Genomic DNA, 25,662 nt, shown 5'->3' on the forward strand with positions numbered 1-25,662 from the left:
CCAGGAATGTGATTGCTGGATCATCTGGTAAAATATATATGCTTATTTTTACCAAAATTGCCAAACCATTTTCAGAGTGGTTGTACTATATGCATTTTCATCACCAATATATTAGAATTCCAATTACCTCCCATGCTTGTCTGCTTTTGAGACTGTCATTATTTTTTATTTTAGCTATTGTAAGAGATATGTAGTGTTATCCCACTGTGGTTTTATCTACATTTTCCTAATATAGACTACTGATGTGAAACATCTTTTCATGTTCTTGGATATACATTTCTAATCAGCTCCTCAAGTTATTCTGATATACACAAAAGTTTAAGGACTATAGTTTCTTACAGGAAGATACCTGGAGTGATTATTTTTATCCATCTATGTATATAGTACAACTGTATAATTTGACCATATGATTCTATTTAGTGCTATACAACTTAATTATTGTACTAAATTATTTGCACTCCTAAGAAATGTATCTAACAAATTTATAAAACATGACAGTGACAAAAAAAAAGGCACTGTAAAGGGCCAAAGAGAGGGTAATTTAAATACAAAACAGCTGTTTATCATGTACTAGATCCTAGAAATACAAAGAAATTGAAGACAAAATTTGAGCTTTGAGTAATCTGCAGAATGGAAAGAAAGACCCATACACAAGTGATTTCTATAAAACATGGTATGTTTCTAACAGAAGTAAATGGACAAAGCTGAAATGAGGGGAGGAATGACATTGTGGTTTGTGTTTGTCCCACTAGCACTTGCACAGCTAGTACTTACTGCCCATTTCTGGAATGAATGAATCAATGATCTGCTAGTTCCATCAAAGAAATCTTTACAGAAAATGTGAAATGTATCTTGAAAGACAAGTGATACACTGCTACATGTGGTACAGTATGCAGCAGGATAAACAAGTACAAAAGCCAGAACTAGCAAAGAATACTGTGTGTCTGAAGCACATTATGTTCAGAAGGTATTCGGTGAATGCAAGAAAATAATGCTGGAAAGGAGGACTCGGTCAGGCTTTATATGGTCCCAAGCACAGGAGGAAAAGGGCCAAGGAAAGTTCTTAAACAGTACCAGATATGTTGTTTTAGAGAGGTGACTTCACAGTTGTGCTAAGGACGAGAAGATGGAGATGAGAGGAGATGGAGCTATGAACAGTTCCAATGAGAAGATGGAGACAGGAAATAGAGATACTACATAAAGTCAGGGTGAGAGCAGACTATACAGTAAGGAAGATTGGGTGACTGCCTAGGAAGGGAGGTAGAAAGGAAGGAAAGAATTAGGGCTGTTTCTAGTTTATTCATGCATACTTTGATGCATTAAATATGTGATAGGAAAAGTAGGATCAGGAGAGCCAATGCTTATGCCTTGGAAGGTGGAAAGAAGATTCAGTCTGTAACATGAGTTTAAGGACACCCATTATAAAGATTTTGGCTTTTATTTTGAATAAAGTAGAAAACCACTCAAGGTTTCTGAGCAGGAGAGAGCTAAGGGTGATCAGTAAGGTTTATTACTCTAGTGTAGCATTTGGTAGAGAGAGATGTGACCAAGTATTGAATCAGGTATAAAACATTTGAACAGAATAATTAATGACTCCAACACATAGCTGTAAATTTATATATGTATCTTTCTTATCTTCACTTTTTTTTTCAAGATTTTATTTATTTATTCATGAGAGACACAGAGAAAGACAGAGAGAGTGAGGAGAGAGAGAGAGAGAGAGAGAGAGAGATGCAGAAAGAGAGCAGCAGGCTCCATGCAGGGAGCCCGACCTGGGACTCAGTCCTCGAACTCTGGGATCACGCCCTGAGCCAAAGGCAGACGCTCAACCACTGAACCACCCAGATGACCCTATCTTGACTTTCTTTCTTTCTTTTTTTTAAAAGATATTATTTATCCATGAGAGGCACAAAGAAAGAAAGAGAGGCAGAGACACAGGCAGAGGGAGAAGCAGGCTCCATGCCAGGAATCCGACGTGGGACTCGATCCTGGGTCTCCAAGATCACACCCTGGGCCTAAGGCGGCGCTAAACTGCTGAGCCACCCGGGCTGCCCATATCTTGACTTTCTTAAACAACAAAGGAAAAAATAAAAACTAAAATTGCATAAGTCTGAAAACGAATGAAAACACCACACATCAAACTTATAGGACACAGTAAACTCAATGCTCTCAGAAAATATCATACCTGAAATATTTAACTAAATAAGAATATAATAAGTAAATTAATATCTAATCAAGAGTTAGAAAAATGAAAGTATAACAAAACCAAAGAAAAACAAAGAAAAAGTAGATATTCTAATAAAGTTAAAATAGAATCTAATGATTTAAAATTTGTGAAATGGGTAAGCAAACACAAAAAATCTTATTTTTTTTTTAAAATCTTATTTTGAAAGAAAAAATAAAAATCACCAATGGCTATTGCTGGCAAGAACAGGAGTTGGCAAACTATGTGCCAAATGTCTGTTTTGTACATAAAGTTTTATCTGAACATAGCTATATTAATTTGTTTACATATTATCTATCTGTGACAGACATATTTCCACAGGCTTAAAATATTTACTGTCTACACTTTAAGTAAAAGAAGATAGACAGTTGTACACAAGCACAACAGCAAAAGTACAAAGACACAAAATTTGTCATGTAAAAAAAAGCAAATGTTCAGAAATATATCACAGTTTAAAACAATCAGAAAAGAGTACTTTGTAAAATCAATCCATACCATTTAAAAAACTGGGATGGATGGTCTTAAGGAAATACATTATAACATTTATCCTACAAGTGATAGAAAGTTGTAAAATAATAAAAGCAATGAAAGAAAATTTAAAACTTATCAAACATCTGGACTTTCAAACTTTTAAAGACAAATTAATTCTAATACTATTAAAAGTCCCTAGGGCATAGAAATGGAAGGAAAGCCTCAAAATTAATCTTACAGAAGCAGTGGAATAACACTGACATTAAAATCTGATAAAGCAGCAGAAAACAGAATAAAACAGAGAAATCTCCCTTATGTATATCAATCTAAGCGGTAAAGAACTTTAGAAAACAGAATTCATCAATGCATTAAAATAATACACCACAACTAAGTACAATTTAACCTTAGAATTCAAGGGCATTATACTTCTATTTATATGAACATATTCAATAAATGAAATGACAAGCTTTGATTTTGAGATGAGATAACTTGTCTTGGTAACAATGCCAATTCCCACTAACTTAAGGCATTAACTCAACTAAAACATGAATATGAGGTTTTACTCAAGTTCATCCTGAAAAGTAAACCTGCATATTTATTCAGGAAAAAATCTAAAATTGACAAATAATCAGGATGACTATAGCCCAGGTACTAAAGATATTATAGTAACAATAAGAAAACAGTTGGATACCAGAGAAGATCAAGAAAACAGAAAAGAAAGTCCTGAAATTGACTCAGGCAAATACGAGAATTCTGTGTTATATTAAAATTTAAAATCAATGAAAGAAACAGGGATTATTCAGAAAAAGGTAATGGGTCCATTCCTATATGGAATAAATTCCAGATAGAACAAAGATTTAATAATAAAAATGGAATGAAAGTTAAAAGGGCTGGAGGAAATTATGGATAAAATAGGTATGGCCTTTATAAGCAAGAAAAAAGCTCAAAGACTATAAGTAAGTTGATAAAAAATTTCTACAAGGTAAAAATATTTATGAACAAATAAAACCCAAAAGTTAACTAGGAAGAAAATGTCTAACACATATGACAGTGCATACAATTTAATATACATACAATAGATCCTAGGTACAAATAAGCAAATTACAAAAAAAAAAAAAGGAATTTAAGTGGTCAATATGGAAGATGCTCAGCTTTATTTAAAATTAAAGAAATGCCAGTCAAAATAATAATGAAGTATCATTTTTTTTAAACTCAAAAACTTGATGCTGTCCACAGTAAAGTCATGTGGGAGAAAGTTGCTGCTTAAGGAAATGTAAATTGCAACCATCTCCCTAGTGGTCAATTTGAAACTGTTTGCCAAAATTTTAAATGCCTGCACCATGTTGATGTATAAATTCCACTGCTAGGGATTATCCCAATAGACATCACTGCAACTGCCAAGAGTATGAGCAAGAATGTTTGCTACAGCACTGTTTACAGTAAAAAATAATTGGAAACAACAAAAGTGTCCATAAAGATAGGACTGGGTAAATGAATTAAGATAGTGTGCACATTATGCCATACTATGAAGTTGTTATAAGAATGAATCAGATCTTCTGTGCTGATTTGGAAACATTTTCACTATGTATTGCTACAAGAGACATGAAAGTGTGTATAACATGATCAAATCTGCTTACACTAAAACATACATGCAAATACACATAATGGGTCATTGCATAAAATCTTTCCTTACAAACAAAGGCTTTTTAAGAGGAATTTCTTTTAGAGAAATTAATGGAGAAGAGATGGTTAAGACCACGAGTTATAGAGCTTAACCTGTTTATTATAAGATGTTTTCTGAAGTATCAAAAACAATCACTGCTTTTCCAACTGGCTTTACAGGATGAGCACTACCTGGATCAGGCTTTACTATCCTCTGAATAGCTGCAGAAATAGGATTCATCTCGTTCACATTCTCTAAATGGAGCACCGGATTCTCCAAGGAAGCCATTCGAGACCTAATACCATATTAACTGGATAAGTGTTTCTGCACATGGAAATATGGCACAAAAGAGCACGAACTGTGAAAAGGTAAAGGAAGTCAGGTGCCTCGTTTAAGAATTGTTTGAGTTTGGTTTTCTCTGACTTTATATTTCTACTTTTCACAAGTGAACTTCCTATAAAGGGCTCTATTGTCAGTAAAATTAGAATGGAATGAACAACTGCTAAGATAATCTATTAGCGCACAGAGTGTACAAAATCTTTTCCCTCAGTGAAAGCATGCATGGCTTCCTTCCATGACCTTACATATCTTTGTCTTACCCATGAGACTGGAAGTCAGTGTGAGTACTTTTAAAAATGAGTAAAATTAAAATGTCACCAATTCCCAAAGGTGACATTCAAATTAACACAAATACAGGAATTAGAAACATAATTAAAAAAAAAAACACTAACAACAAGCAATTGAGGTTATTAAAGGAAAACAGATTTGTTTTTTTTTTCCAATAAGACCAAAAATATACAGAAGCAACATAAGAACTTCAGTTTAGAGGCAAGCTCTTGATGAAAAAGCATGACAAAATTGCGTAACTAATTTACAGTGATGTTTGTAAGCCTTCTGAGGTTATTTGTCTTGATAAGATATGCTTTAATGTGGATGATATCAAATCCATTAAGAAGGAACAACTTAACTACCCTTAGAAAAACTAAAATTTAACCAGGAAGCAAATATCTTCTTCCAAGTGATGCCATTCATTCTCACAATCATTAGTGAGAATGCATTATTAATGGCAGAAAAAAATACTGTAAAATTCTTATCTTGGTAAGTGCTATTTTTATCCTTCAATGTTTATAAAGATAATCAACAAAAGAAAGTGGACCTGCTTACTTAGGAACATAAAACAGTACCTGGCTTCTCTTTTGACAAAGGAGTTTAGAGATCTAAGGAATATAATATGCAATTTTCCCTCACCCATCTCTCTCCTTCAAAGTTCTTGCTCCACTTTAAGCATTATTCTTGGAGACATCTAAAATTGGTTCTACTGACATCTATACCAAGTCATGTAATACTTGGTCCTCCATGAGGCTGTCAGAAGGAAATACATAATCTCTCCCACTCCTGTTCTCAGGATAAGGTCCATTAGTCATATATTCACTAGATCAACTCACTAAAACTATAATCAGAATTTCTGAGGATCACGTTAAAAATTTTAGGGCCTTAGTTTCAGATTCTGATACCTGGCATAGGAACAGTTAATGGGAAACCAATTTCTCTATTTTACAAACATCTCCCAAATATTTGGTATTTCTTTGCTCTTTTTTTTTAAGATTATTTATTAATTAATTAATTAATTTATTTGAGAGACACACACAGAGAGAGAGAGAGAGAGAGAGAGAGAGAGAGGCAGAGAGATGCAGAGACACAGGCAAAGGGAGAAGCAGGCTCCATGTTGGGAGCCCGACGCAGGACTTGATCCTGGGTCTCCAGGATTAGGCCCTGGGCTGAAGGTGGCACTAAACCTCTGAGCCACCCGGGCTTCTCTATTTCTTTGTTCTTGACTCAGTTCCTTACCTTCTCTATTACTTCTACACCTTAGGATAGGAATTCCTTGCTCTCCTCTCTGAACTGCCACGCAGTGATCAGCAAACTATATCATCTTCTATTACCTCACCTTAGCCGAAACCTGACTGTCTATGGACTCTGCCTCCCATCCAGCCCTCTCAAGTGGTGAGAGACGATCTCTCTCTCTCTCTCTTTTTAATAAACTTTATTTATTTATTTATTTATGGGAGACACAGAGAGAGAGAGAGAGGCAGAGACACAGGGAGAGGGAGAAACAGGCTCATGTAGGGAGCATGACATGGGACTCAATCCCAGGTCTTCAGGAACATGCCCTGGGCTGAAGGCGGCGCTAAACCGCTGAGCCACCAGGGCTGCCCAAGAGACGATATCTCTTCTCCTCATCACCATTTCCAGTCAATTATGTACTCATTTTTTAAAATAAAAACTCTTGCTCTTTTAAGGCCTAGTCAATCTATGCCACCTGTCATTTAATCTTATCCGATGAAGACTTGACACCTATGGCTCCTAGTCTTTCTCTCCATCCCATTCCTGCCATCATCCTAGGTGACAGTATTTTCCATGTGGACACCCAAAACACTCACTCTTCAGTTCCTTGACACCCTCCTTTCCAGTGACATCTCCTCTGTCCCACTTCAGCTACATCAATTATTATTTCTAGGCTTTGTCATCAACTCACAACTGTACCACTTCCAAAATCACTAGACAAACATCTCAATTTTTGATCAAAGCTTTGTATATTTCAAGCTTGCCCAATCAATTTTTCTAAGTCTATTCTTTATCATCAATGACACTTCGAGATCACAATTCCTCTACTTTTCTATTCATCAGCAGCATCTGCTTCTATTCCTCTTACCCAGACTTTCCTCTTGCTCTTTCTCCAGCTTAGAAAGCAGAGCTCAACATTTTAATCACACTCCCACTATTCTTAAACTTATTTGCCCTTTTGTCATATCTGACTGGAAAAATGCTAAACTTGGAAAACCTAAGGTGACTAACGTTTAAGAAAAAATATATACAGGTGCAACTTAAACCACTCTAAATCCATGATCACAATCTTAACAAGCCCTTAACACCAGACAGTGATTATACAATGTCTTTGGAGTCAATTTATTTTCACATGTCTCACAAGGTCTATAATAGGTCTATATTTTTCCTCTACAAACTTCTAACTACATTATTACCCTTGATTCTAAGATGACCTTAATATTGACTTCATAAAGAAAATACAAAAGACGAGGGCAGGAACCCTCATCTTCCTGCTGTAAACCTAAAACCTATTTGCATCAGAACCCATTTAAAAAATTTTTCCCTTCTGTTTTAACAGAAGTACACTAACTCCTATATAAGGAAAATATACTTGTTCTTTGGATCCCATATCTCTTGACTTCTCAGGACTCTTATATTATCTGTGGTTCCTTTTCTTTTCTATATGAATAGCTAATCAATTGCAATCCCTTCTCATTCTCTCTTGAACAGCTCCCATAAAATACAAACATGCTACTTCCACTTTGCAAAGAATATGTCTATCTTTCTAGGTACTACTTCGTATTTCCTAGATATCATCCCTTTTTCAGTTGTATATAAATTAACTTCTCAAAATCAATGTCCATACTTGAATTTTCTATTTCTGCATTCATTAGATGACAATCTATTTTTTGCTCTTCACTAAGTGAATTAAAGAAAGCTCTAGGGATGCCTGGGTAGCTTAGCAGTTGAGCATCTGCCTTTTGGCTCAGGGCGTGATCCCAGGTCGCAGGATCAAGTCCCACATTGGGCTCCCTGTGGGAAGCCAACTTCTCCCTCTGTCTATGTCTCTGTCACTCTCTCTGTGTCTCTCATGAATAAATAAATTCTTTTTTTTTTTTAAAAAACTCCAAAGTCACCAGTATTGCATTTTGTTAAATACAATGAATTGTTTGCAGTCCTTATATTACTTGACTACTCACAGTAGTACTCTGTATAGATGATCACTTCATTCTCTTTGAAACACTCTTTCCTTGCCTCTATGACAGTATACGCCTTTGGGTTTAGAACAATGCCTTGGAAGGTGCTTTGTTGGCTCATCCTTCTCTATCTAATATCAGAATTCCTCAAAATGGGTCCTGTGCTCTTTTTTGTTTTTTAAAGATTTAGTTACTTATTTTAGGGAGAGAGAGCGTGAGCACATGCAGGAGTGGGGGCAGAGGGAGAGAGAGAATCCTGAAGCAGGCTCCCCATTGGTGAGGAGCCTGAACAGGGCATGATCCTAAGACCCTGAGATCATGACCTGAACTGAAATCAAGAGTCAAAAGCTCAACGGTAAGCCACGCAGGCGCTCCAAGGTTCTGTGCTCTTTTATCACTCACATCCACTCCCACAGTTTTCCTACTCCAAAAGAGACTGCTTCTGATATATTAGATTCATATATCTATCCAATGCTTACTCTAGTTCTCTAAGTATCACAGGCATCAAAACTCAGCATATCCATATAGAATCCAAGATCCACACCTTCCCTCTAAAGTAATCCTTCTCTATCCTTTTCCTTCATAAATACTCGACATACTCGACAATGTAAACCAGACATTTTTAGAAGCTAGAAAACTTCTAGATCTCTTCCTCAATCTTCCATATCTTATTAACCATCAAGTCCCTAGCAATTTTATTTCTCAAATATTCCTCTAATCTAAGGTCTTCCTTCTAATGAAGACCACATCTTCAAATGGTCTTCCCAATACTCTTGCTTTGCCTGGATGTAAAGTGATCTTATTTATAAATACAATTTGATGATGGTGCCACCCTCCTTCCCCAACTTCTCTAATAACAATCCATTGCTTTTAAGATAAAACACCAGAGGGGTGTGGGGGTTAAAAAAAAGATAAAACACCAGATATGTAACATGATATACAAAGGTCCTCATGATCTGATTTTTGTCTATAACATTAGATTCATCTTATGCCACAAAGATACCATTTGCAACTCCTTATCATTTTCTGTTTCAGTCATCTTTTAAAAAATATCTATTTATTTAAGAGAGAGAGAATGTTTACACATATAGGGAGGGGTAGGGGCAGAGGGAGAAAAAAATCTTGAATCAGACTCCCTGCTGAGCACAGAGCCTAATTTCACACCCTGAGATCATGACCTGAGCAGAAAACAAGAGTCAGATGTTTAATCAACTGAGCTACCCAGGCACCTCTATGTTTTAGTCACTTTGACTTTTATCTACTTCCTTCAATGTGCTATTGCTTTTCTGATGTCAGAGCCTTTTGCTAGAATACTCTTCTGCTGTTCTTTGCTTTGTGATCTAACCTTCAAATCTCAGCTTCAACTGTACTTTCTTAGCCAAGACTTCTCTAACACCATCAGTCTAAATCAGATCCCCTAATTTTATTTTCCCCTAGCAATTCTGTCCCTCTTTATTATTTATTACAAATGCAATTAAATTATTTAATTAGTTGATTAATTACACAGTCCTTCTAGAACGTAAGTTCCATAAGAGTGAAGGGGCAAGTACTTTTTCTTCCTCAATTAAAGCAAAGAGTATTAATCAGCACCCAACTCCCAGATCCTTCTATGAGCCTTCCTGTATTGCATGGGTCAGAAGGTAAAAACTGTATTTCCCAGATTTTTTTGTAAGCAGGGTCCTGGAGGCAAAAATCAATTCTGCTAATCAGATGCACTTGTATAAGATCTGGATGGTGGAAGTTAACAGAAAACCATCTTCCTGCTATTGTATTTTGCTGGTAAACAAGATATGGGAGAAATGACAGTTGAAGATTTTAACAGATGTATCACATATTCAAAACTTAGTTTTCCAGTGTGTTCCTGAGTATTGAAAAGACATGTATATTAGCAGCTGTGGTTTGGCAACTGCTAGATCGCCATCATAGTAGCTGGGTCTTAAATTCAATAGTTTTAATGGTAGCCCCTAACTTCTACTTCTCCAATCTTATCAACATTAGGAAGTACCTAATTTCTTGTACAAGATTCTTTTTTATTTTAAATGGACCTAGAGTGGTTTGTTTCTTTTACTGAATCCTAACTGATATGATAGTCTTCTTCAATCCACTGTAAACAGGCTGACAGCAGAGTTTCCTAGCTTGGTATCTATTGATCTACCACAGTGACCAGAAACTAGCTTACATTCAGTAAATATTCACCGAGTAACCATCACTAAAAACTGAGGCTTATAGGTATATAATCAATTCACAATGACACAGAATAACCTAACTCCCCATAGCCAATTTTTATATGTGATTCTGGCTGTGCTAATTATTTGCTGTAACTTAAAAGAAAGGAAGTACCAGGTGCTTTGTCCGTGTTTAAAACCCTTGAAAGATGGTCTTGGTTTCCACATAGGTTACCCTAATATTACTGTAACCCAATTACATAGAAATAATTTAGCATTCCAGAGAGAGCACCTTAATTAACAAAAGGGAAATCTCGTCTAAAATTGCATTCTTTATATCTATTATTTCCATTTGGCCATAAAAGCCAAAATAACAGTAAAAAAATCATATTGTGAAATGGGATTTTGATCTTTAAATTTTATTAGTATAAATCTCTGTATCTCTAAGGATTTAATAACCTTACTTATTTAATCTATATGTCTTTAGAGTTCTTCTCCTACTAAAGTATTTTCATATGAGAGAACAATATTCCAATTAACAGTTTCCAAAACGGCATGGTTCCTTAACAAGATATATATACATTTGTTGTAAAAAATTTTACTTTATGCTTCTAAAATACATCTTTAAGCAGAAGAATAAAAATTGCTGTAATCAAAATTTACTTAAAGGTAATAACAAAAGTAGTAAGAATAAGGTTCCAATGTCACTTTCCATGTCCCTTAGGAAGAGTCTCCTTTACTCAAAGTCAGTCATCCATTAGACTGAAATGAACACCTGAACCATGGGATTTCCCCCTGCATGGAGGAAAATGAGTCCTACTTATCTGCACCTGAATTCTAGTCATATAACTTGTCTCTTCCACAGTCTTCAATAACTCCTTACTGCATATAAAGTCCAAGTGCTTAAGCTTATGATTTAAGGTCCTCAATATACTGACCAAAATATATATGCCAAGCCCTTCGTGCATCACATACTCCAGTGAAAAGGGAATACTCTCATTGTCCAAATATATCCTGTGGTTTCCTTTGCTTATGTTCCCTTTCTTCTTTCCTTGGAGTGCCCTTTACCCTTATTGCTGCAGATTGAGATACAAGATCACTGGTTTGAATTAATCTACTTTTCCTCCTTGAAGTGTTTATGCTTCTCTATGTTATTTATCATATTTTGCTTTCCTTATTATGTATTCCTAACTCCTCTGCAATATTTCCTGTGTCTTAAAGACAGAGAAACTCCACCTTGTTTTGCTACTTATTTTCTGTGGCACAAGAAATTTGATCAATTGAATTAAAACTGACAGGTAATTTAGAACTGGACGTCTTATTATATACTTTATAATAATTGTTCTCACTAGGTATATAATATTTAATTGAATTCCTGTTCATACTTTTAAAAATTCCCCTGCTGTTGGATACTTATGCTGCATTTTTTTCCATTACAATGTGTTCGTGTATTTTCCTTTTCTTTTTCATCTGTCCTTGGAAAGATTTACAGGTTTAGAATTTCATGGCCAAAGGATCTGGAAGCTCCTCGTGGCTCTTAACATATATTACCAAAATGTTTTTTTTTTTTTTAAAGGACTGAACCATTCATTGCCACAGGAAACTTAGAAATGTACTAAATCCTCAAATCATCTTTAGAAATAGACATTGTCAGTTTTAGTCTTTAAAGATTTATTAGGTTTAAGAGTAATTTAAATCTGTTTAAGTCTGTTAATTTGCAATATATTTCCAATTATTTTTTATTTCAGTTTACCTTTTTCTTCTCCTTGCTCATTTATTTACTGAAAACTTCATGTTTTAGTTATTAAACTTTAATAAGTACACAATAAAGATTAATATACACATAAAGATGTAGATACTAATACTATAAAAATATAGTTACTAATATTTTCCCAACCTGTTATTGTTTTTTACAACTCAATGTATTATTTTTTTGTTGTCCAAAAGCTTCAAATTTAAATGTTGTTACATCTGTCATTCTTTGACGTTATCATCTTTTTTCCCTTTAAAGTACATATGTAACTGTTTATAGAGTGTCTACAATATATTAGGCAGGATACATTACCTTATTTATTACAAAAATCTTAAGATATAGGTATCCTTGCCACCTTATTTATGGTGAAATTGTGGCTCAAGGATATTAAAATAGGTTGTATTACAGTGCCTGAGTCCAGATTAATGTCTAGATTTGCCTGGATCCAAAGCCTTTATTCCTCAAGGGGCTATTTCCCTTTGAAAACAGAAAAGTCATGCTTTCAAAAATTCAGTTAAATCCTCATTCTATTTTTTATTAATTTTATTAGGTTTTATTTAAAATATTAATACATTTTTGACACTCTTCCTATACAGTTACAACAATGCTATAACACTAAAATTACTATATTAACGTTCAAAAATAAATGAGGTTGACATGGTTAAGGGAAGAATAAACTCAGAAACATTTTGCATATATTTAAAACAAAAAAGTAAGGGAAAGGGGTCTGTTAGGCATCTGCTACTGTCTTTAGCTAGTAGATGTCAACTACACCAGGAAGAGTAATTCTAATTTTATTTGGCCATACTGACTGTAAAAACTGCTAAGGCAGAAATAAAGCTATTAATATTAAGGATCAGATAACTTATATCAAAGTCAAATTTCCTTAATTTAGGCAAAGGCTAAGGAGAACCTATGAAAAAAAACAAGGAAATAGTTGGTAGATCTAGATAACAATAAAAATATCAAAAAATGACTAAGGTAGCTTGAGGGACCATGTTATTATTGGATTTTTCATAGAGTTCTGTTTTAATAGATATTTCCAATAACTATATTCATTAGGCTTATTGCATGATAGACCATTTCTACCTATAAGAAAAATTCCTGATATCACTAATTATAAAAAATCAAATCACATATCAGTACCTGTAAGTCAAAGAAAAACTGTACAGGAGGGAGTGGAAATACTCATCCCAGTACTAGAATATTTAAAGCCTGTTAAAAACTTGTCCCTTTAGGGACGAATTTATTTGACTGAGATTCCAAGTGAAACCAAATCTGAAGATTCTAATTGAAATATTCATTCAACTTGAAATTAAATCATAATTGAAAACAATGGCTTAATAAAGAAAATATCTGCATCCCTAATGTTTTACTTCTATAAACCTAAGCTGCTTATGACTATTCCTTTAAGTTATGTTACAGAAAATAGTGGTTTCTTAATATCTTTGTGTGGGACAGCAAAAAATATGCAGGGTAAATTAGGGAAAGTTATTCATATATAAGTCATTATCCTTGTACCATTTTAAAATTTAGTTATTGATATTTATTTTCTAAGTATATATTAAATTTAGCTACATTATCTAATGTATACTTTCTCAAAGTAGATTTCTATAGTATATGTAATGTTTTATCATTGTTCATTTTCCAAAATAACTCATATATTATTCCATTTGTTTCTCATAGTTAACTACTAGAATAGGTGTTATTTACCCTATCATCATTCCATTTGATAGAACAGAAATTTTTTTTTTTTTTTTTTTTTTTTTTTTTTTTTTTTTTTTGCAGAACAGAAATTAAGTTTCAGAAACATTTAGGTATTTAAGGCTGCAAGGCTTCTTCTTCTTCCTTTTTTTTTGTTAAAGATTTTATTTATTTATTCATGAGAGACACAAAGAGGGGCAGAGACATAGGCAGAGGGAGAAGCAGGCTCCCTGAATGGAGTCTGATGCAGGACTTGATCCCGGACCCAGGGATCAAGCCCTGAGCAGAAGGCAGACGCTCAACTGTTGAGCCACCCAGGTGTCCCAAGGCCACAAGGCTTCTAGAGGTGAAGTTGTAAGCAGAGCCTTAAAGTGAACTCTTGCTCTGGGCCACATTTGGAAATGCTGAGATACTCCCTTCCCCACAGAGGAATGTGAGCTCCATCCCTAGTTTAAGCTACTCTTTCATTTTCCTTTCCCTATTTTCTTGTTTCAGTGGACAATTTGGAAATATAGTTTGTTTTCCAAATGATGGTTAATTTTATATAAAAATTTGGGAATGATATGAGGAGTCCTAAAATATATTGTTACTTAGTGGGAAGAAAAGACTCATTTTTGACTGTGGCTAAGGCACAGAAATAGCCTTGTTACACACACACACACACACACACACACACACGCACACATACACACACACAGAAAGAAAAGGAGAACTTCCTCAATGTAATTTTACTTATTATTTATACAAAGAAAGAGTATTGAATAAAATTGTGAAGAAATGCTTTTAAGAATCATAATTGCTAAGTCAGGAACTGACATGGTTACATTAAACACTTAAGAGTATAATACTAGCATGGCATGGTAGAGATTTAGCTGTATTTCCATTAACAGGAGTCATGAGGCTAAATTTCTATGTACTACCATAGCAAATTTACTTTCTAATTTTATTTTAATGTTTTGAGTACTTCATTTCCCATTTTTCAAAAACATGGGAAAGAATATCTCCTATCATCATGATAATAGCTCCTCAGAACTGCTAGAATGTTAATACTATTCAAGTTCAAAAGGAACTTAAAGAAATAAGAATACAGCTAGCACTAGAAGAACAATCTAAAATTTGGAGCTTCAAGATAAAGTATTCAGAAAGATTACCTTATCTTTTGGTATAAAATCATATCCACCACCACGGAGGGGACAAGTTTTTTTAATCTCTCTTTAGCAGAAATGAAGGATATGGTTAGGCTGCAGAAATGTTCTTCCATTTGATTAGAAACAAAAACAACAAAAAAAGAACAAAAAGCCTCAAAGCCCTAAATGCTTTAGAAAATGCAGATTGGATTTGGTTTTGAACATTTAGGATGGAGCTTGGTAAAAAGGGCAGGCTTTGGAGTCAGACTGATGAAATCATAGCTCTACTACTTTTTACTTGGCCTTCTCCAAGAAAATTATTCTTTCAGTTCCAGTTTCCTTATCTATAAAACGGGGATAAGAATCTCTAAGAACAGAACAGTGGTGTAGATCAAATGAGAAAATTAAAGTGAGGCCATCTCATAATGTTTGTCTCACAGGAACAAAGGCGAAAGAAAGTAATTTGGGGGTACTTACTATCAGCCAAATATTATATGAAAGGCTGGGAATATAATAGTGAGCAGGACAATGTTTCTTGAAAACATGTACTTATTAATAAATGTTTGTGAATTTCATTCTTGTTTAAAAAAATCCAATAACAATAGGTAGATTGGATAAAAATCAAATATAATAAAAGTATTTTTAAAAAGGTATAATAAAAATGACTTGGAATTTTCAAGTCTACTTAACTGTAATAAAACTTTCCATTTCTTCAGGTCTTTTTTTTTTTTCTTACTTTTTAGCATAGTGATCTGTGAATCTGTTTGGTGACAATGTTAAATAAACATTATTTGAAAATGTCTCTATATAAATTATTTCTATATGCTTTATTTCATGTTGTATTTGAAATCCTTACACATATACTATATCAAGGTATAATGACAATATAAACCTATATCAAAGGTTCTGTGAGGACTAAATGAATTATGTAGAAGGCAGTCAGGCACCAGTAAACACTTGATAATGCTAAATATTATCATTATAGGAAGTAAAAATAAATCTGCACTATTTGGAATAGCAATAGCTCTCAGAATTGAGAGGTATGAAGTAACCAGAAATCCACAAGGTGGCTCTCAAGGCTTGGCTTTTAAACACAACAGATTTGCTTTGTACTTCCAAAGAAATGAAAGAGTTATGAATGCCAACCCGACTTTTCAAAGACGCTCATAAATTCATAATTAGTAAATAACTGGAAAACTACAAAGCTGTTTAGTAAGTGTAATGTAATAGAGATTTTATAAAGTAGAAAAAATGAAGAAAATGAACAAAGTTTATAGTTCTAAGTTAAAAGAATCTGATGTTCAAAACATCCTATATCAGATTTATCATGTCCAGAATTTAAAATATCAATATAAAATGGTAAAATTCATAGTGGAGTCATAACAATTAAATACATTTTACCAAGATGATAAAACTGAAAGTGTATAGCACAATGTCTGTCAGCTAACAGCTGTTCAGTACACATCAGTTAAATCTTATGCATATAAAATACTTTGAGGTTACTATCATTTTATGCCCACTGACTTTTTTATGTGAAAATTTATTTTCACATCTTTAAATCAGGGCAAACATTTTCTGTCAAGGGCCATCTTGTATTTTAGGCTTATTAGTGGGCCACATAGTCCTCATAATAACTGTTGAATTCTTCCCTCCCAGTGCAAAAACAAAAAAGCAGCCGCTGACAAAGCTATTTTCTAATAAAACCTGCATTACAACAACACGCAGCCACCTTTGGCCTTCAGGCTGTAGTCTACCTATTTTTGATCTAAATCATTATCCTACATAATTAAACAAAAACTTCTGTAAATCTCAGGATACTCTCAATACTCAAATTATCTAGAGAAGCGCTTCTCAAACTGTAAAGTACAGTAAATCACCTGTGGATTGAGGTAGAATGTAGATTATGATTTGGTAAATCTGGTATGGGGCTTGGGGTTCTTCAGTTCTAAGAGGACTCAGGCTATTAAGGGCCTGAGTATATGTTAAGTTGCAGGTAGCTGCTGTCAAACTTCCGTGTCTGAAGCTTTCACATTCTTTTTTTTTTTTTTTTAAGGTCTTATTTTTAAATAATCATTACACCCAATGCGGGGTTTGAATTTACAACCCTGAGATCAAGGATCACATGTTCTACTGACTGAGCCAGCCAGGCACCCCTAAACTTTCACATTCTTTTTTTTTTAAACTTTTTTTTCAATTTTTTTTTATTTATTTATGATAGTCACACACAGAGAAAGAGAGAGAGAGAGAGAGAGAGAGAGAGAGAGAGAGAGGCAGAGACATAGGCAGGGGGAGAAGCAGGCTCCATGCACCGGGAGCCTGACATGGGATTCGATCCCGGGTCTCCAAGATCGCGCCCTGGGCCAAAGGCAGGCGCCAAACCGCTGCGCCACCCAGGGATCCCAAACTTTCACATTCTTAAAAAGAGCTTTAACTCATGCAGCTTTCATGTATCCATATTAACCTCAGAAATTAAAACTGAGAAATTAAAAAATATATTAATTAGTTTTTTTAAGACTAATAATCCTATTAGATGCTAACATATTTTAGGGAACTTAACTGTATTTTATTTTTTAACTCTATTTTAAAGAGTAGGACTAAACACAATAGTAACCATATAGATATAACTGAAAACATCATGCATTGAAATCATTTAGAAGATCATCAAAAGAATAGATTATAACATGATAAATATGTAAGATTAACTCCTTGGAAATTGGAGGTCATAGATCTACCATATATAAAATATCTGTAATATATGGCACAGTATATGCTTTATAAAGTTCTTGTATCTTGCCATCATTGTTCCCTACCTGTTTTTCTGCATGTCCATATTCAGATCCTTGTGTAGGTAAAAAGCAGGAAATCTGACCACTGTTTTTTGCTCTTTCTATTAGAGACATAGCTGTTCTTACAGTGGCATTTCGAGCATGTACAAACACCATCACCTAAAATAAAGAAAAGGAATTTATTTAGTATTAAAATATATTAAAAGATAGCTTAATACTAGTTTGAAAACCACCATATGTATACTACCATTAATCTTCCAAAATATAATCCCTGGTTTATGAATTCCCCTACATTTCTTTATTTTAGAACAAAGTGCATACAAAATAAAAGTAAGTTAAGTAAAATTCAATACTAAGGCTTTATATACTGTTAACCTATAAATTAGTGGAAATCAAAACTGAAATTAATGGATTGTATAAAATGTGGAGTTTAATTTGTGCTTTTCTCTTTTGAAGACATAATTCATGAATGAAATCATACATTACGGGGACAGAGTTTAAAAATATACAAGAGCCCTTTTTTCTCCACTGTCAACGAAATTTCCAGTATTATCAAGATGTTTAAAGAAATTGAAAATGATAAAAACAGCCATCCTTGGACAAAATCATGTCAAAGAACCACCATTTAAAATAGAGTTTAGGGAACTGCCAGAGATGAAAATGCTTCTAGAGAGGCATTTGGAAATTTCTTTCTTTCTTTTTTTTTTTTGACCTTCCTGTAGAATTACTCACAAAGTGACTGTGGAAATCTGAATTAGGGGGAAGTCATGTATCTGGATGCTTTGCCAAGGAGAAATGGAAAAAAGTCTTTTCAGGACAGTCACCATGCAGTGTGTCAATGCAACTGAAGAGAATAAAATAAGAGAATGAGGAGTACTTTGCATCTGCTGCTATCAGTGCCTGACTTCTCTCCTGTGTGTCTTTTCTTCTTTGGCTTCTATGTCCCCCCACATTTAGCTCACCCTAGTCTTCCCAAAGTGCCATTACTATAATAAAGTAATTTATTCTTCTATATGGAAAATTGATCTTTTTCAATTTTATATGATATGAACAAGTATTTCTAGGTAATTTTTACATTTTAATCAAAATCTGAAACATACAACCTAAGGACAATCAGCAGTATGGATGCTTTGTGTGACTTAAAGACAAGTTCTAGCCCAGCTTCCAACCAAACTGAGATCTCTAAGACTCTATGGAGTTACCATGTATTTCTCTTAGGCCTCAGCAACATGGGGGTCCTAATTTTTGCCTTTCCCTCAATATCTCTCTATATTTTTCTGTTATAGTTTTCCCAGAAACATAATTATTTAGTTATTTCCATTTAGAAAACTAAGTAACTGATGGTTTTAGTCAGGGAATTGATAGGCTCATACTATTTGACCTAAGTATAAGGGAAGGTCATTTTGAAAATGAACAAAAGTAAAAACGGGAGGGAGGCCTGGGATTTAGCTAGAAAGGAGACAGAGTGACACAGATCTAGATTACACGCTGTATAATTTACTCACAGTAATCTTATGCCTATAAACTTGCCAAAGAAACTGTTCCACATATGGGATGCCAATTATAATTCAGAGGACAGTAAAATCACAGAGAATAAACATTCAAGACATTGGAATGCTTAAATTACTAATATTCTTTTAGAAAGTATTCAAAGTGAAGGAGGGTAGATAATCTGGAAAAAAACAAAATTCTTCAATGAAAAACTTGCATTTAGAGACAATAAAACAAGCACTACAAGTCATCTAGAGAGATTTAACATTAGTTAATCACAGCCATCAAGGATATAAAGCATAAGCTTTCATACATGGTTAGAGCTCTAACTGATTTGCTGATACTAATGTGTTTTGAAAAGAAATATGGTCATGAGTATCTCTAAAGAGTATCCCAATAAAATTTATTTCAGTAAGCTTCATGAATACTTGGAAAATTCTTCTGTTTTTCTTTTCAACTAAAACAACAACAACAACAACAACAAAAAACCCAAATCTGACTTCGATAGGCTCTCTAGCTTTCTGGAGAAACATCTTTATTCACAGGATGTCAAGAGAATACCATTTAAGTTCACTGTAATATTTTCAACATTATTGACAGAAGCTGTTTAATATTAAGTTAGCTAGAAAATTCTCTTAATTCTAATGCCCTGCTGAAGGTTCATCAGTTCAGAATCTCTCAGATTCTATGATCCCATCTCTTGTAAAAAGTAAAGGGTATTTCAATAGTGAGTTTCTTCTTAAAAAGTTAAGGCAGATTTTTTTCTCTTATGTAAAATTAACTTTTATTACACACAAAACCTCACTAACCTCTAATATTAAATTTTATGAAAACCTCAATTAAAATGAAATTATTTATTTTTAAAATTAATTTATGCATTCATTCAAATGTTTCTGAGAATTCTGAGAATCACTATCAAGCCCTGAGAAAATTGCAAAAGAGAGAGGCAAAATTCTGCCTTCATGGAGATGATAATGTATGTATGATGTATTAAATAAGCACAAAATATTTTTTACTTGCTGAGTATTTACTAGCCATGTATATATAAAAAATGTTGGAAGATGAAATATGAATATGGGCAAGACATGGTCCCTTCTGTAAAAGACATGTACAAATTAAAGAAGGCAAAAAAAAACCTAGACACATGGAGCAGCGATAATTCAGAAATGCTAAACATGGAGCTGGTGTGTCTCTTTCATTCATCCATCACACTATATTTGCACAGAACCTACTAAGTACCAAACAATGTACTAAGCACTAGGGATACAATGAGAAATAGGTTCTAAGGGTACACTCCTGTTGGGAGTAAGGGTAAATAGGTTCCAAATGGGTACACTCCTATTGGCAAGGAAGAATCACTAGTAATTAGCTATCTGGCTATGGAAGCAGGGTGCAGGCTGGATGGAGAAGCCCACAGTAGTATTTAAAGAATTTATTCTTGGTAATTTTAGTGTGTTAGCTTGAAGAAGTACATTCTCTTTCAAAGTTTCTTACACTGAGGCCCAGGGACCTCTTCATTGGAATTACTGCTGGTGCTCAAAAAAATAGACTTCTGGGTCCTCCCCTTCTGGGTCCTTCTTAAAAAGTTAAGGCAGATTTTTTTTCTCTTATGTTTTCTCTTAAAACCAACTGAGTAAGAATGTCTAGGCGTGGGGTCTAAAAATTGAATTATTAACAGCTTTTGAGATGACTACTGTACTATTGTGTGAAATTAGTTAATAATTACCACCAATTTACTTTTCTTCTCCTAAGTAAATTTAAGAGGAAACATAAATAAAATGACCACTACAAAGATGACATTAAAAATTCCCTAATAACCTATCTTTATTTACATATATACATATATATATGTATATATATATATATATCAGAGAATATGAAGGTATTTCATATAACCAGTATAGCCCCAAGATCATTTCCCAGATGGGTTTTTATATTGCAACTAGATTTTATTCTCCATAATTCAAATGCCACATTATGTAAATCCTGTTGATACAAAGAACATAAGGGAAAATAAAATATGACCCTAAATCTTCATTAATTATTTCAGTCTGACTTGTCAACTTATCATTTTGCAAATTATTTTCCACTGCAGCCATGAGAATTATTAGTTACAACTTAAAGTAGCAGTTTCTTTTTATTAAATGATCCATCACTTCCTGTTCAGTATAATAAACTCTCCTCCTTATTAAGAATTTTCTGTTTAGAGGCTCCAAAAGAAGCCATTACAAGGTTTTGGGTCTCTGTAACATACTTGATTTTACAGTTTGTTAATTTGGTTAATTAATTTAAATATATAAAAATTATAACTAACAGGACAGCACTGTTTCATTTGGCAGAAATAACTTCAAATTAATCTTAGAAATACTACTGGTAACCAAACAGCAGTTAAATGGGCATGTGTCATTAATGTAAGATTATAACAATAGATTCAAGTCAACAACACTGGTAAATTTTAATTGTTTTATGAAACTATATTTTTACTAGAGGTATTTTTAGATTAATACATTTAAAAATATAACAATATTGTATATATAAATATAAAAAAACTTTTAGTTTAAAAAGTTAGTCTAAAAATTTACAATTAAGTCAGTCCTACACTAGAAGAGAAAGTATGTGAATTTGAGTTTTTGTCCTGTTATTTGGTGTGCTCAAAGACAGTGTTCTTTACATAAGATGTCAAAAAGTAATGAAAGAGTGAATGCTCAGAAAAATAATTATTCAAAAAACTAGAATGCTTAAGTAACTTATATTGTTTCAATGTATTCAGAGGAAAGAAGGACATATTATTTGAAAAATATCAAAATTCTACTTTGAAGCATTATTAAAGAGCAATGATTTAGAATAAACTATTTAATTTCTCCTATTCTTATGCCCCACCCCAGTCCACATGTAGTTATTAGAGTCACAGGATTACTATAAAGACTGAAGTACATAATGTAATTGAAAACACTGCATTTAGTAAAATCATAGCTTTCAAAGTTTAGAATGCTTCAAAATCACCTAAGAACACAATTGCTGGTTCTTTCCTCCACCACCCTTTCAGATTAAGTAGGTCTGTGGCAAGCTACAACTTTGCATTTCTAACAAGTTCCAAGGAGATGCTAACACTCTTTGTCCAGGAATTTTAAAAGCCTCTGTCAGAACTGCTAAGTATCAACACTACTGTAAGGGTAATAAACAATGGAATGAATTTGGCCTCAAAGACTAGATGGTGAGATCAGTAAATAACTGTTATGTGACTATCTATTTCTCATTGATGTAAGTGTGTTATGTATCTAACACCACACCAAATAATTTAAAAGGCCACTTATCTTCTAACAGCTCTGTAACTGTGTTTTGCAAGATGAAGGAGAAGTAATAAAGGAAGGAAGGAAGGAAGGAAGGAAGGAAGGAAGGAAGGAAGGAAGGAAGGAAGGAAGGAAGGAATATTTAAGCCCGAGATTATTTGAAAACAGGAGGGAAGGAGGGCAAGGATTAATTGTGAAATGTCGAATCAAAGACTCTTCCCTAGAAATTTCCACTAAGAAGGAAGACTGAAAGGGAAATATCCAAAAAATACAGACAATATAGCAGATGGATGTTCCATAGAAAATGCTGCCAAGGAATGGCATTCTTTAATATACAGTATTTGCTCTTGCATGGGTTAAAGAATGGGACCGGAGGGTGAGGAGTTTTATGTCCTAGTGGTTTATGCTTTCACTCTAACTGGAATGGCCTGTTATGTGTCTTGCTCTCAATTATTTCCAACTTTCTTAACCCAGGTTTCTCAAGAGAGGTAAGCCCTAATCATCTAAACAAATAGTAATTTTAAAACTGCATGATCCCCAGATCAGCATGAGCATCCCCTGGGAACTTATCAAAACTACAAACTAATAGCACAACACTAGATCTGAGTCATTGACTCTGAAGATGAGGCTCAGCAACTTGGTTCAACAAGCCCTCCAAGTGATTCTGATGCATGTTATGCTAAAATGTGAGAGCCTTGCATCAAGCCATCCATTAAAAGGTGAAAAACAAAAACAAAAACAAAACCTTCCCTCTGTCACATTTAGAACATTCTGGTATCTTTGGAAGGATGGAGAACACAGGCAAATCATTTTCTGTGTTCTTTACAGTTTGAATGAGGAGTACTACTAATGTATTTCAGATATATTTATATACCACAAGAGTGTGTAGGCAGAAAATAGTTTTTATCACAGCGTGGTCATATTATCACATCTGTGTTACCAGGTAAATGCAATTTTAAAAGGTTTAATTTTGTATGCTGTGCATCTAAGAGACATTTGTGGTGCGAAACTATAAGTAATTATAGTCTCATTTTAGGCCTGCCAATGTTGGCCAGCTGAAGATACTCAAATCATCTGAAGATCTTTTCACATCAGTACACAGTTGCTTCATTTATTTTTTATATTAGCATAGTATTCCATTACTTAGAAATACCATAATTTATTTTACTAGTCCTTGCTTGATAGACGTTTGTTTCCAATCTTTCATTATTTAAAACAATGATGCAATAAATCACTGTTCACAAGCCATTTCACAGGTTTGAGAATATAGTTTTTGGATAATTTCATAGAAGTGAAATTGTTGGATCAAATATAGCTGACTATTCATTTAACTGTTTCCTTATTCTGAACATTGTTTTATTATTGGATATTCTTTTTCTTTTCTTATCAATTTGTAGGCATGTTTTGTATATGGAAGATAACACATTTTGTATTTTTCTATATTGCAAATATTTTGTTCTAGTCTACACTTTATCTTTTCACTTTGTTTATGGTATCTTGTTTAGTATGGAAACAGTTTTTCTTTAAATTCATCATTTTTCTCTGTGGTTTCTGAGAAATTCATACACAAGCAAGTAAAAATAGACATAAACATTTGAAAAGGTGCCTGAACTTTACAAACACTGTGTGTCTCTGGTAATCCAATAGTAGGCACAAACAGCACAGGATTTTGCTCTCCCAGATATATATTTGAAAAGACATCCATAATACAGCACTACGTGAAAAAAAAATCTAGTTGAAGAACAATTTCCATAAAATTATTCTGATGTGCATGTTTAAAATTAGAGATACAGATGGACCAAATTAGATACCTCACAAAATAAAAATGGAAGTGAGGGAGGATAAAAAGACGTTCCTGTGTATATCATGTTTGTTTGTCTTACCCACCGAAACAAGCCCTAACAGTTTTACAATGAAATATATAAATTAGGGGATCCCTGGGTAGCTCAGCAGTTTAGCGCCTGCCTTTGGCCCAGGGAATGATCCTGGAGTCCCAGGATCAAGTCCCACTTCAGGCTCCCCATAGGGAGTCTGCTTCTCCCTCTGCCTGTGTCTCTGCCTGTCTCTCTCTCTCTCTCTCTCTCTGATGAATAAATAAATAAAATCTTTAAAATATATATATATATATATAAATTATATTGAATAGAAGAAGTGATCAATGATGACAATGAGATCATGAGTTTATTTATAATATACTGCTATACTAGTATATTTGATATGATTATTTTATTGCTAAGGTTATTATGGTGTCAAAATAAAAACTTAAAGGAAACATTTAACAATGCACTTATAAGGGTGTTAGTAGTACTTTTGATCTAAGTGACAAATTTATCTCGTTTCAGAGTACCTGGAAACACTTTAAGAAGAAAAGGGAGATGTTCTCACAGAAGAAAATAAATAGCATTTCAAGGGAAAGTATACAAAGGTCAGAGGTACAGAGAAGAGAGAAAATCCATAGGGTGGATTCTGACAGAAATGGAAATGTAGACAGAGTAGCAATAATATCTCGAAAAGAAAAAACCACTTCATTATAAAATATGTATTAAGATGAAAAAATTCATTTAAGACTCAGAAAAAAATGACTAAAAATGACTAAAAGACTAAAAGGGATATTTGAGAAATTATTTTTATGTTGGAGATAGATTTTAAGCTGAAAAGTTAGCAAGAAAGCTGTCACTGTGAAAAAAAAGTGACACAAAGAAGTATAAAAGAACACAGCAGACAAAACAGGAAAAACCAGAGAGGATTTTATCATTGTAAAATGATAGGACAATCAACAGAAAAAAAAATTTAAGGGGTGGGTTAATTTAAAAAAGGGGGTGCCCTATTTTTGATGAAGAGTCCAGATGAGCAAGAGAGTACTTAGGTATCTCTCAGAGTTAGTAGGACTGTTGGAGACAGATCTTACAAAAAGGAACTTTGATTTAAATATTTTTAAATATAGCTCTGCAGCCACTGAACTGCTTGAAAAGTTAGTACAAGTTCATAAAACTTCATTAAGAAAAAGATAAGAAGCCCCTTTACCTACATGGGGGAGACAGATTAGTAATTAGTAATAATTACTGATTATTAGTAATTTTTCAAATTAAAATAATAAAAATTTCCCTTACGCTTCCAGATATAAGAAATATTTTATCCTTTTGAGCATCTAAAAAATTCAGGTGCTCCTTCTCTTAAGCATTTAT

At 33.7% G+C, this 25,662-nt stretch overlaps 1 protein-coding gene across 2 annotated transcripts in view; it reads right to left on the bottom strand.

Annotated features, from left to right (window-relative positions):
* ASCC3 (activating signal cointegrator 1 complex subunit 3) overlaps positions 1 to 25,662 on the bottom strand; it is a 349,769-nt gene that overhangs the window by 143,781 nt on the left and 180,326 nt on the right. For both annotated transcript variants that reach the window (XM_055329663.1, XM_055329664.1), the window contains exon 14: positions 17,721 to 17,855. In XM_055329663.1, the coding sequence (XP_055185638.1) occupies positions 17,721 to 17,855 (135 nt within the window). The remainder of the gene's footprint in view (positions 1 to 17,720; positions 17,856 to 25,662) is intronic.

The sequence above is a fragment of the Nyctereutes procyonoides genome, unplaced genomic scaffold (assembly GCF_905146905.1).
Source record: "Nyctereutes procyonoides isolate TBG_1078 unplaced genomic scaffold, NYPRO_anot_genome, whole genome shotgun sequence".
Lineage (NCBI taxonomy): Eukaryota > Metazoa > Chordata > Mammalia > Carnivora > Canidae > Nyctereutes > Nyctereutes procyonoides.